The following is a 13,090-nucleotide window of genomic DNA, read 5'->3' as shown; positions in this document are numbered from 1 at the left end:
TTATGGGAAAGTAGGTCACATAAACACAGAAACATCACAAGTAGATGATATTTTTTTCCTCAAAAGTCCCGAAAATGGCTCTGATATTTTTATTTTCTTCTGTAGTCAGATGGGTTTCTACACAAAATAACACCATGATGACTTTATGTTGAAAGGAATTTCACTCAAATATTAATAAAAGTTCACAACCAATGTGACTTTTCTTGCCCCGAACTGTTTATAGCCGACTCCACACCACTGTAGCGTAGTTATCTTTTCACCTCAGGATTTCTTTTTTGGGTCCAATTAGGTCGGACAGTTTGAAGCAGCAGCAGCAGGAATAAAACCGTTTCCTCTCTTTGCCAAACAGGCTGACATATCCAATGATTTCCCAGGCGGTGTGGCAGCTAGTTAGCAGTCATCCTACTGGTATTAAGAATATTAATACATTATATATCCACACACATATACACATGAGCACTCATACACAAATGGACACAGTATCCACAGTGTGCAGTCAGACCTAAATTCTGTTTAAGCTGGTATGCCGTCGCCACACACACACACACACACACACACACACACACACACACAAACACACACTTTTTTCTTCATACATAACCCGTGCAGTGTGCAGAATTCCTCTCTTAATGGGCTCAAACACATACACTCACACACAAATGTGCAGACAGGCTGACTTTCTCCATGCTAATTTGATATTCTCAGCACAAATGTACACACTCATGCATACACACACATACCTCTTTATATTTTACATACATTTACGACATGTATGTTTTAACCCCTGTGAACACACATACACACATTTCGTCGGGCTAAATCATCAAAGCAATGCAACAGCAGCCAACAGCTTCATGAAAGTTACAAAAACAAACCAGAGAAAGAATGTTATAGTAGAGATACGGTATATGGAGGTGTGAAAGTGGAGGTTAGGTTGATGCAAATTGTACATTTAGCTCCGTGTGGTTGGTTTTTAACCCCATTTTGCTGAATGTGTATGCATATGAATGTGTGTATAAACTTGCGGTTAACCCCCACATACCGTACCATAGATTACATAGTTGTGCATGTGTGCTTATGTGTTTGTATATGTATGACAAGGAGTGTGTGTTCGCGTGTACATCGCACGCCTCTGCGCAGTAATAGCATAGACTCCACGCCTCAACACTCACATCTAGCGAGCCAGTCACGTATTTAATCACACAATTTGACACGCCGCGTGGGCCCTCAGGTTGTGTGTTAAATTTTCCTCTCTTTTTTTTTTTTTTTCCCTCTCCTCTCTTTCTTCGGCGTGCTTGGGTTATTGTGTTGTTGTCTTTGCCCCTCTTTCACTTTTAATCCCCCCGCTGAGGCAAAATAATGTTTTTGAGATGAAAAACAAAGGCGACGAAAGAAAGGAAACATGCAATGCGTCATAAAACAGGGAAAGTACATGGAGCTTAGCTTATTAGAATCTAAATCACTGTATTTGTCAAGTGCAATAAATGTACAGGAATACATCTCAGTGGCATCAGTAGATACCGCCACACGCTACAGCAGGACTTTGCATCAAGAGCGCAAAGATTCAAAAGACTGATTATGTAGATGGTTTGACATGTAGTTGCTGCTGATGTCATACATTCAGCAGTCAGTCGCCATCTACATTTAGCATGCTAGCATTAGAGATGGATGCTTAGCTCATGGCAAACATCAAAATGAATGAATAAATAGAATGTAATACAGTCACATGACAACATACATGATGAATATAGACCCTAAGGTACTTGTTTACATCAACACTTAATAATAACTCAGTATGATGTATGTTGTTTTCAAGAGCAACGCATGAAGAAAGCTCTCTAATCCATTGTTAGTTTTATGTTTTGATAATTGTTGTCACCTTTTTTTACATTTGTTTATTCTTTTTCCGTAACATCTTATCCTGTTGGGGGTCGCAGGGGGGCTGGAGCTTATCCCAGCTGTCATTGAGCGAGAGGCAGGGTACACCCTGGACAGGTCGCCAGACTATCGCAGGGCTGACACATAGAGACGGACAACCATTCATGCTCACATTCACACCTATGGACAATTTAGAATCACTGATTAACGTAGCCTGCATGTCTTTGGACTGTGGGAGGAAGCTGGAGCACCCAGAGAAAACCCACGCTGACACAGGGAGAACATGCAGGCTCCGCACAGAAGGGCTCCCCCACCCTGGGGTTCAAACCAGGATCCTCTTGCTGTGAGACGAGTTTTTGTTGTTCTCTCTGCATACACTATACTGACATGATAAAATTTATACACTTAATCTTCCATTTTGTAACTGCTGGACTGGATGGTCCTTAAAACTAGAAAAAATATAACTTTCAGTCATTTTGGGGGTGTTTAGATTGCTCACCTGGTAGAGCATGTACCAGGAAGGCTCAGTCCTTAACACAGTGGTCAGGGTTTTAGCACGTGCCCTTTGTTGCACATCATCCCCCCTCTCCCGCCTTTATCGTCTCTCTTCAGTTTTCACTATCAAATAAAGACAAAATGCCAAAAAAAAATCTTGAAGTTATTTTTACCCAGCAGCCAGTGTGTGCGGTTAGTAATTCTCATTTGCATGAACTATTACAGAATAAAAGAGCACCTCCAGTCTCATGGTGGTTACCTGACAAAGCATCTACTTCAGGAGACAAACGAAACCGCTATAATCCATATTTTCAGCAGTGTGTTCTCATCAGAGGCGTGTAATGCCACCATGAATGTATACAGTTCTTTCTTGCGTGTTTTATAGCACTTGCATTGGAGGCAGTGTGCACTGCTGCTTGCAGCTCAGCTTCCAGCCATTCTAAGGTTGTAGCGAATTAGACACACATTGATTGTTACCTTTCTGTCTACCATTTCAGCAGCTCTGTGCATAAATGTAATTTGTTTATCATTATGAAGCTGCTCAAACAAGTGCAGAGAATTTGCTATAGGGGCAATGTAATTCTGTTTTACCTGTTTTTCATACTACATTGATTCTATAACACAGTGTGGGGCAAAATTACTCGAAACCTAATTTTCGGGTGTATAATTCTACACCATGTAATAGCAGGATAACAAAAAGGACACACAGATTCCACTTTACTTGCTAAATGAGTATTAATCGAATTGTGCCTATGCGGTGTGAACAAATGGGAACAGAATGTGTGAGAGTGACACATCTTGTCTGAAGCAGAGTCTGCTGCACAGATAAGTGAGAAACAACTGGAGAAATGAACACCTGGTTGTCTTAATTGCTGTGGCATCAAGCGGACAGCTCGTCTCACAATGCAAAAATTGCCTCTCTCCACTCGCTTGTCTTGAGAAGTGTTTTCTCCCCAAGACAACTTGAAAAGAACTTTCTTTACAAGGACACAAGTATCGACTGTGCATTCTCAGACTTGAAGATCAGTGCTCTCAAAATAAAGCAGATCAATTCGCTTGTCCTCGTGTGATGACACCTGATTGTAAAAAAAAAAAAAAAAAAAAAAAAAAAAAGATGTATTTAAATGTTTTTGTTTGCATTAGAGGCAAGCGCAAGTGCACCACTAACACAAGATTATAAGAATCGATTTAAGATTAAATTGTTAAGATTGACATTTTGTCTAGCGGGGCTTGTCAGCGTGTCCGGGTTTTTATTTTCAATTTTCATCGTCCAATCCCACCTCCTGCTCTGTCGGTCCCCAGCTCTTGCTTCTTACCTCCATCCATCAGGTCGCTCTATCGATCGCATCGCAGGATTATCCTATTCAACATGGTGTCTGGGAGAAGACGCTTGTCATGGCAGATACACTATTGATTAGCTTTAACTAGGACCTACTCGTGGCTCACACACACACTCACTCACACACACAAAAGACACGACAGGAGAAAATACAGACAATTGGGTTGAAGGTAGAGAAGCTGGGTGGGAGAGGAGAGGACGCGTTGTCCCTCCGTGGTGAGATATGTGTGTCATTGTGCATTTATTCATCTTTGCTGTGTTACTCTTATGAAGAAAAAATCATCAACAAATACTGTTTCATTTTAAAGGGACAATAAGATGTTACGGCCTCATAGACTTTTTAGCAACATTGCATTATCTGCGTTGTGTTCTTGAAATGATCCGAAGAGTGTGGAGTGTAAAAAATATATGAAGAAAGATGCCCCTCTGACCCTTATTTCATGCACTCATTGCTTTTGCTTTATTTCCTCTTCTTGCTTTTTACAAATGTCCTCTCTTCTTTTTGCTTCTTATTGTTACTTTACACAATCTACACCTCACTTTCCTTTCTCTGTATTTGCAGGACGGTCAGTCCAGGACAGTAAGGCAGTTCCAGTTTACTGATTGGCCGGAGCAAGGCGTGCCCAAATCTGGGGAGGGATTCATCGATTTTATCGGCCAGGTGCATAAAACCAAGGAGCAGTTTGGACAGGATGGACCGATCTCTGTCCACTGCAGGTAACGGGTCTCACTGTCACGTTGAAGCATATTTTCTGTACCACACAGCACACAGCTTTTTAGGTTTTTGAAAAGCGGCGTGATACACTGAATTTCCAGGGACTGCAACTTGTTCGCCCCAAACTGCATCCCAAAGACGCCCTCTCTTTCTTGAAAGAGATATAAGGCGAGATTAAATCAGCCCTTAAGGTGGTTATTGTTTTTGCAGCGCAGCACCTCCTGCGGTGCAGCTCTAACAGCATCATCAGATACGATCCCTCCTCACCTTTTAGCCACCGCAGTACACTCCCACCGCACCTCCACGGGCCCATCTCCTCCATAATTGATAAGGCTGAGACGCGGCTTGGCATTTGCAAAGAGGAGGCGCATGAAATGATATAGCCATTCTGTTTGGTTTTTATGATAGCTCCGTGATGCATTTTTATCACCTTGGCTGTAGCTTCCAAGGTAACCTTCATCATTAACTTGACACACCGGACTCAGGTAGAAACTTATATTTGGTAGTGGTCAACACCAAGGCCTCGGGTTTTTTCTTATTCATCAATAGACCTTGAGCGCTGTTCATCTGAGTGAGTTTTTATTGTTTGTTGCCAGACAATGAACATCTTTGTTTTGGTATGCTCCGTGAGTCTAGTGAGAAAAAAAAGGGAAATGTCTATAAATTCCTTTAACCAAGGTACTTACCTGTATGTGATCAATTATACATGGGTGTTTCATGGTTTGGCATTCAAAGCAGTCGGGATACAACCGTAGTGTCAACAAAGGTGTTAACACGCTGAATAATTCCCTCGCTGTCTCATAAACATGGTTTACTCGTGGAACAGATTAGGTGTCACTTTTTCTCGACATTTCGGTCGCACTGGCGCCATGACATCATCAAACATAACATCACCTCTCCGGTATTAAAAAGCAATGATGTCACCAGCCATGAAACGGCCCCCTGGGAGTTGTAAGATGTGTCAGGGAAGCTCCAATAAGTCTGAGTTATTCCTGCCTTCTATGAGCCCTAAGAGTTATTGGTAGGGGGAGAGAGCTGTCTTAAAGCGAGAGGATGGGTTATTGCAGGAGGAACTGCGGGACTGGAGTATTAAACTGGACTGCAGGAGTCACATGACTGTGTTGTATTCAGCTGCCAAACGCACAGTTAAGGCATCCTTGACTCATCTCGGTGAACTTTTGGAGCACCATAAGAGGATTAACGCAGAGCGTCTGCAGCCCACAGTGTAATAAATCATTAGAATTTTGTGCTGTTAATGGGGTACTTAAGTCACCTGCAGCCCTTTTAAATACTTTGTGGTAATTTTGTACTTTTTAAACAAGCGATTTTTCTCCGAGAGTAGATGTCACTTTGGGTAAAGGTAGATATCTAATTTTGGAGAGAAGTTTCTCTTGAGTAGTGATGTGAAAAAAAAATGAATTAAGCTTTCGTTGGTTTCTTTGTCTGTCACTACCATAGCCACCTCCTGCTCCTCCCTATCATCCTCCTCTTCCTCCCTCCCTCCTCCTTCAGGCTTTTCATCTCCAAGTGGAGAGCTTATGCCTTCCTTTTCTCTTACTCTTTCGTCTTCTGTCACTGGCCTTCCCCGTCTGTCATCCCTCTGTCTATTTCTTAATCCCTTCTCCCTCTCTCTTTTCCCCTCCATCCATCTATCCATTCTCCCGGCCCTCTTTTCTTCCACTCCCACCCTCTTTTCTTCTGCCTACTCCTCTCCCCTCCTCAGCCACTATCTAATAGACCCACATGCTTTTTGTCATTAATTGCCTGATTACTTCCTGTGAATGGGGACACCAAATCCTCTCAGTCTGCAGCGGCTCGGCGAGCCTTCAGATTTGGAGAGTCGATCTTCGTGGAGGGAGGGAGAGAGGGAGAGAGAAATAGAGAAAGAAATAGAGAGAGAGGAGCTCTGAGTGAGTTTAAGAGTCCATGTGACAGGCTGTGACCGACTCCCAGGAAGAGGCTTTGGGTGGGCTGAGAGATACTGCAGCGTGGGGGTTGGTAGCGGATGGGTCTGTGCTGTTTTGGTGGTCATATGTTCTGCATGATTAGGCTCCATAACTACCACGTTCTATATCATTTCATTTATTTTCAAATGATACAAGTCATCTTTTGTCCTACGTCTAGCTCGGTCCCCCAACAGGCACACACAAACCCGAAGTGTCAGCTAGCAGCCATCACTTTCATTCTTCACTCAACAAAATAGCATCGAAGGCTGGAAGGAGCCCAAATAAATCTGTTGTCATATCAATTATTGTTCCATTGGTGAAGTGGAAGTCATTTCACAGCAAAGCAGCTTAGAGAGGCAGCTCTCAAGTATTTCAGGATCTGAGTTAAGACTCAGTATTTCTGGAGAGCAGCAGCAGGCAGAGTTTCTCGACACATGGGAGGGGCTTAATGAGACAAAATGTTTGCTCGCTTGTTTGTGTGCCTGATTTGGAGTGCGCCTGTGTGTCCTTGAGGGCTTGTGTCGTGTTTGACGAGAACGTGGGCGCACATCAAAGTGGATTCACACATGCAGATTGCGTCCTTGCCATCGCCACCATTTGCGTTACCCTGCCGCAGGATTCCTGGCTATCAAAGTTTCTGAACAGTTGATTCTTTCAGGCAGTCGGAGCTGCAGACGTACAAAGTTGCCCAGTGCAGCTTTGCAACAAAATCCTGTTGTAGATATAGCTTGCATTTTAGAAAAAAAATAGGATCAAAATTATTTAAAGATGACTTTTATTTGTGGGTCTTGGTTATCCTAATGTAGAGTCACAAAGTTACGAAGTGCATACATGGTAAGAGACTTGGAGCCCAGGTAGTTCAAGACAGACAGTTTCCTTAGCATTTATAAAGGTTGACCATTCAGCAGAGGTGGGACCAAGTCATTGTTTCAACTCAAGTCCCAAGTCCCAAACAAGTCACACCCTTGCCATTCAGTTCAGACTGATCTATAACATCCTTATTAATTCACGTCATCACTGTGTGTTTCTAGTGCTGGCGTGGGCAGGACGGGAGTCTTCATCACCCTCAGTATCGTCCTGGAGCGAATGCGCTACGAAGGCGTGGTTGATATCTTCCAGACAGTGAAGATGCTCCGGACACAGAGGCCAGCCATGGTCCAGACTGAGGTCAGAGGTCACACAGAGACACAAACAAAAACATACTCTGCCTCTAGTTTTGGGGAACATGTAATTGTACTGTAGCAAGTCAATTAAACTTCAGTAAAACTCTACAAATACCATTTATCTAATCTGTATCTATGACATTTGTTTTAATAATCTGAAATTGCTAATCTGTCATTATTATTGTAAATTATTCAAACTACAGGCAAGATTTGTTTTCTGATGCCTTTTCTCTTGTATGTGTGTGTTTCTCTCCTACAGGATGAGTACCAATTCTGCTATCATGCAGCTCTGGAGTACTTAGGAAGCTTTGATCACTATGCAACGTAAAAAGCCATCTCTTCCCCCCAGAATCCTGTCGCCCCCCCTCAACAGTCTCCTGAGCCATAGAAACTTTGAAATTTGAAACGACAACAGCAGACGACGATAACACCATCTCTAATTCAGACACACCAAACAGGATCCCAAAGTAGACTTTAAGAAACAGGACGCCCGACCAACCAGTGAAGAGTAATTCCAATTCGATTGAGAGACCCTTCGTGAGGACACGAGGGAAAATTGCCCATCACCAAGAAAAGAAAATCCTCACCGGAAGAGGAACTAGACACTGTGGCTCAAGCTGTGGGGCGGGAATTGATCAAAGCGTCAGACTGCTTACCTTACCTCAAGTGTTTCAATGTGGAGGACATTGTAAACATTCGTGGACATTTCTCTTCTCAAAAATATCTCGTGATACAACGGTAACAAGCAACAGTTAATGAAGGAGAAGGCAACAAATCAACGAGAGGCAGATGGATGTAGCCAAGACGGGGTGACTTTCTTGTTTTTTGATATGCCTGGGTGTAAAAGGGGGTTCAAGTATTTCTATCAACACATTTTGTGAGTGATATCCAGAGAAAATGACCAAACTGTGGTTGCCTGTGTGAACACAAACGGTTTTACCCCAAACTCTGGTAAGACAAAAAAAAAAATCTAAACAGCGGAAACATAACTAGCACGAGAACACTACCATCTAGCATCGAATAAACCTTGAGTTTTTTTACACTGTCCCACTAATGATATGCATAATTTGTGTGGAAAAACACTCAACTATTAAAGTATACATCACACAGCTGCCTGTTCTCAAGCGCTACGAGCTTAGAGACGGCGCTGTCAGCGGCTGTGGGAGAGAAAGCAGCACCACATATCTTAAGATCAGTTAGCTTCATGAATTGTGAACTTCAGTATCCCAAGCCAGGTAACCACAGTGATGTTGAAAAGTACCGCAGTGTATTGAAGAAGTGCCCCAGGAGTCTCGTGTCTCAGTCACCAGAGAAATCGGGTGGGGGGAGATCTCGGCTCTTGCAAGAAGCCGCGGCTGGGTCGTCTTGCGGATGGTCAAGGTGGGAGAAATGGCAACCGTGTCCCATGATTTTTTACAATCACTCCTCTCTTTGGAACCATTGCATCATGGGGCTTCGGTGTTAACATCCACCATTTTGAACAAGAGATTAATCTGGTGGGCGAGAAGCTTTGGAACAAACGGAACAACCAAACAAGGATCGCCCGCAAAGTCGGGGCTTTCTTTGTGTACAGTGACCAACGCTCATCATCATTGTTTCGAACTTTTTTGTCTTATGAGGAATTATCTTTTTTTTTTCTTCTTCTTCTTTTTTTGTTTTTACTTTCTGTCAAAACCAAACATGCTGCTTATCTCGTGTATGCTGTAAGTGTGACTCTTGAGGGAGAGGAAACTGACGAAACAAAAGATGCCAGCTCTGCTAACCGCTCGCGCCAAGGCGGGCGTGACTGAAAGCGCATCCACATGACAACATCGTCCACTGGTCTTTCCCACCTCTCCTTTTCATTTTTTTCTCCAGCCTCCTCTATAATCATCATCGTTTAAGACACTCGAGAGTGGCAGAGGCCTGTTGCAGTTACAAAGCTGTGTGTTCATGTGGTTGAAAAATTGGCCTTTAGTTCCACTGTATGTGTGTTTGGTAACAGGTGGATAAACGAAGTAGTTGCTTTGGTTTTTTGTCCTCCGTTTTATAGATGATGTCTCTGTGGGCGACACAGCCAGACCAGGCAGCCATGTTGGATCTCGACGCCATGATGTGATAATGAAATTCTTCGGTACAAGTTACTTGCACATCCTAAGGAAAAAAAGAAACTTGAAACAAATACCCCCCAAAATAACTGCAGGTTGGATTTGACGCACTAATGTAAATGTGTCTGATAAAAAAAATATAAGAAAAAAAAAATCGAGCTTTTGAAATTACCAGGTTTTCATTTTGAGATCAGTGCTTTGGTACAGGTGAGTGTACGGACTCTGTGGAGGTTTCCGACGGGTGTGCACAAAAACCAGAGTGATGGACAGAACTGTGTGTAATCTTTTCTTATTTCCAAAAAAGCCTTATTGTTATTGTAACATTATGAAAACATTACTGTTGTATTATGACGACTTATTTTACATTACATAGTTGACTTTTTATTTTCTTTTTTTGGTTTAGTTTTTTAACAGAGATGTTGTATCACATTTTTTAAAATTAGCAGGAAAAGAGAAATGCTTATTTGTTCATATTACGTTAAAAGACATTCTATTTTTTCACTGTAGAAATGTTAAGTATAACATGTCTGTGTATACGTGTGCATATATGTATGTATGTATGTATGTATATATATATATATATATATATATACATATATATACTGCACACTCACACATGCATATATATTTAAATGCAGAATATAAAGATATATCCAAACACTTAGTATTAATTACATTTTCTCCTCATCATCTTTTTTTTATACCAGCCAGTGCTCATGTTTGAAAATATGACTTTTTATTGGTTTGTCTTTGTTTGTTTGTTTTTTGTAATCTCACAAACCTTGTGCGTTTCTCGAGGAAAAAGCAGAGGTGATGTCAGCGCTACACCTGAATCCTCTGCCTCCACTCACCGATGTTTAACTTCTACCCCCGGGGTAGATCCTGTGCCGACGAGAAGATGCCATTTTTAAACCTTGAGATTCTTTATTATCATTAACTTGTAGGCGTTAGTGTTCTTTTTGAGTTAGTTTTGAGCAACTGTTGAATGATGAACTGGTTGAAAAAAATATCTAATCAATCAAAAATTTCATAATTGAACTTGCTATATCAGCCCAACTCGACGTACTGTACCTTGTATGATCATGTACAGACTACGACCCTCACGGTTTTTAAGAAAATCCTCTTCAGTTAGTTCTCTTTTTTTTTTTTACTTTTGTTATTTTCTGACATAATGTGGTCATTCATTTTGTTAGATATCCACTATGATCTAGAATATACCTGTAAATAAACAAATATATAGATTATATGTATTTGTATCATTTGACCCTCAAAAATCTCATACGTTGAGCGGGAACAGAATCACAGAGACCGAGGTTCTGCTCATATTACGACTTCCTGGTGTTTGTAAAGCCTGTTTTCTCTCCTTCCGAAATGTTCTTTCTCCAGCCCTTCTCCCTGGTCTTTAATTACCACTCACTTTTTTTCTGCCTTTAATTTCCCCTGCTAGCAGTTAAACTGGGAAACAAGCCAGCTCCTGTTCTCACACCTATAGCCTCAATGAGGGCATGCAATCAGCATCAGTGTTCTGCTGGTATAATTTAGCTGAGGATGGGAAGTTAGTCCACTCGCTAACCATTTGAATTGCTAATCAACCATCAATTCAAGGTCCTGCTACATCCTTATTCTCAATGTGGTGGACATGACCTTTTTCCTGCCCCGGCATTAGCACGGGTCTGCTGGAGATAAGATGGACTTTCCTCTGTCACACCATGGAGCTACAGCAACTGATTCTGTTTAAATAATTAGACCTCCAGTCTCAAATTCTAACAAAATGGGGATTACACAGGTGTAGATTCTCAATTTCTCCACTAATGTGAGAAACAATAGCACCCAAAGGTGTTTTTCCATTCCTTAAAAGTTCTCCACAAATCCCCCGAAAATCCCCAGCTGTCCAACTGCCTAAAATGCCAAGGTGTTATCCATAAATATATCACTGGCTGATGGACAAATGCAGCTAAGCTAAAGGCCATATGTAGTTCAGTTGCAACATGACATGTTGATCTATTTTCTCCCCAAGAGCATTTTTAAACGTTGTATAGAACCATACTTTGTGTTTGTTTGTTTTTTTGTTTGTTTGTTTTCGTTCAGCCATGTTTCATTGTGGGATGCAGAAAGAAATCAGGACTCAATGAAACAGAGCAGTGCGATGCAACCAAGGGAAGACCAAGACAACCAAAAACTTGCTGCAAATTCACATTTCCAGCACGTCATTTCTGAACAGTGGGAACCTTGAGATGTTTCATAATGAACTAAAATCCTGAAGTCTTTTGGAACTCGAAAAAAGACTGGTAGTAAATGGCCCAAAATGCCAAAACTGAATCCGTGGAAGTCTTTGGAAAGCTTGTGCAATGTGTTACTCTTTTGACTTCATGTAAAGATGCTAGACTTTTGAAAAACAGACGCCAAATTTACTGGAATATGTTGCAGAATATTTGGGGGAGCGGGAGGGAGGGGACTAACAAAAAAAAAAACAACACTAACAAAAAAAATTACATCAAAAAGAATAGAACATATACAGTACATACCGACGAAATGAAAAAGAACCCAAACTCAGCAAAATAGTTTTTCCTTTGTATGAGGGCCAAGTGCTATCACTTTCAAACTGTTACTTCTAACTGAAACAATAATTGGTTTAAAGCCACTGTGTATGTAGATATGTTGACTTTGTATTAAAGAAATGTTGTCTGAAAACCATCTTGCCTGTGATTTTTGGCTGTGATTCAACTGGATATCTGAATCTCTGTCCACCGTACCTATATCCCAACCTGTTTGTAATATGCAAATAGCTGATAAGAGTTATTTAACTACAATACTTCAATTGCACCACCACGCATTTTGTACATCAATCATTACGCTGGGACCTGCATTGAGAAAGTGATGAAGCACACAGATGGTGCACTTGTTTGTTGATAGATGGCTTGATTAGCTCCCTCCTATATTTGTCCACCAGCCTCTTCACAAACACATCCCGGCGGGTCCTTAAGCCCCTCTTCAAGCTCGATAAATGCCACCCAGACAGGCTTATATTGGTGCAGAGGTAAACCTTCACCTGGTGGTATTTGCTCTCTCGTCTATCTTCAGATGTGATGACCTCAAAGCAAAATGTGAGCAGAGGGAAAATGTTGGTACCGAACGTAACTGTGTTTGTTTAACACTAGTTTTGGATTACAGCCCACAAATTACACTGTGATAAGTTAGTATATACAGAGTATTAATTACATCCTTACCTGATACCCATACTTAAGTAAGAAGTTAGGGGGTAACAATTTTCAACAACAATTGTACTGTAATCTAGAGTGTGGATACCCGTACCCCATCAGAACCCAACTGGTCGGGTCGGATCAGATATTTTGCTCGGGTTTGGCCCACTTGACATGCTACTGTGTTGTGCTGTGGCCTATTCAAGTGCTGGAATTTGTTATCTGTGTGACAAAGCCTGAACGCAACACAACACAGACAAGCTGTAA

The 13,090-nt window shown here is 41.6% G+C and overlaps 1 protein-coding gene across 3 annotated transcripts in view; it reads left to right on the top strand.

The window, feature by feature from the left end:
- The window catches only part of ptprsa (protein tyrosine phosphatase receptor type Sa), a 260,511-nt gene extending 248,273 nt beyond the window's left edge, over positions 1–12,238 (top strand). For all 3 annotated transcript variants that reach the window (XM_050053955.1, XM_050053956.1, XM_050053954.1), the window contains 3 exons: positions 4,275–4,429; positions 7,405–7,540; positions 7,796–12,238. In XM_050053955.1, the coding sequence (XP_049909912.1) occupies positions 4,275–4,429; positions 7,405–7,540; positions 7,796–7,864 (360 nt within the window). In that variant the 3' untranslated portion in view covers positions 7,865–12,238. The remainder of the gene's footprint in view (positions 1–4,274; positions 4,430–7,404; positions 7,541–7,795) is intronic.
- The last annotated feature ends 852 nt before the right edge of the window (positions 12,239–13,090 follow it).

This window comes from Epinephelus moara, chromosome 10 (assembly GCF_006386435.1).
Source record: "Epinephelus moara isolate mb chromosome 10, YSFRI_EMoa_1.0, whole genome shotgun sequence".
In the NCBI taxonomy this organism is placed as follows: domain Eukaryota; kingdom Metazoa; phylum Chordata; class Actinopteri; order Perciformes; family Serranidae; genus Epinephelus; species Epinephelus moara.
The sequence above is the reverse complement of the archived record's forward strand: the minus strand, read 5'-3'. Positions and strand labels throughout refer to the sequence as shown.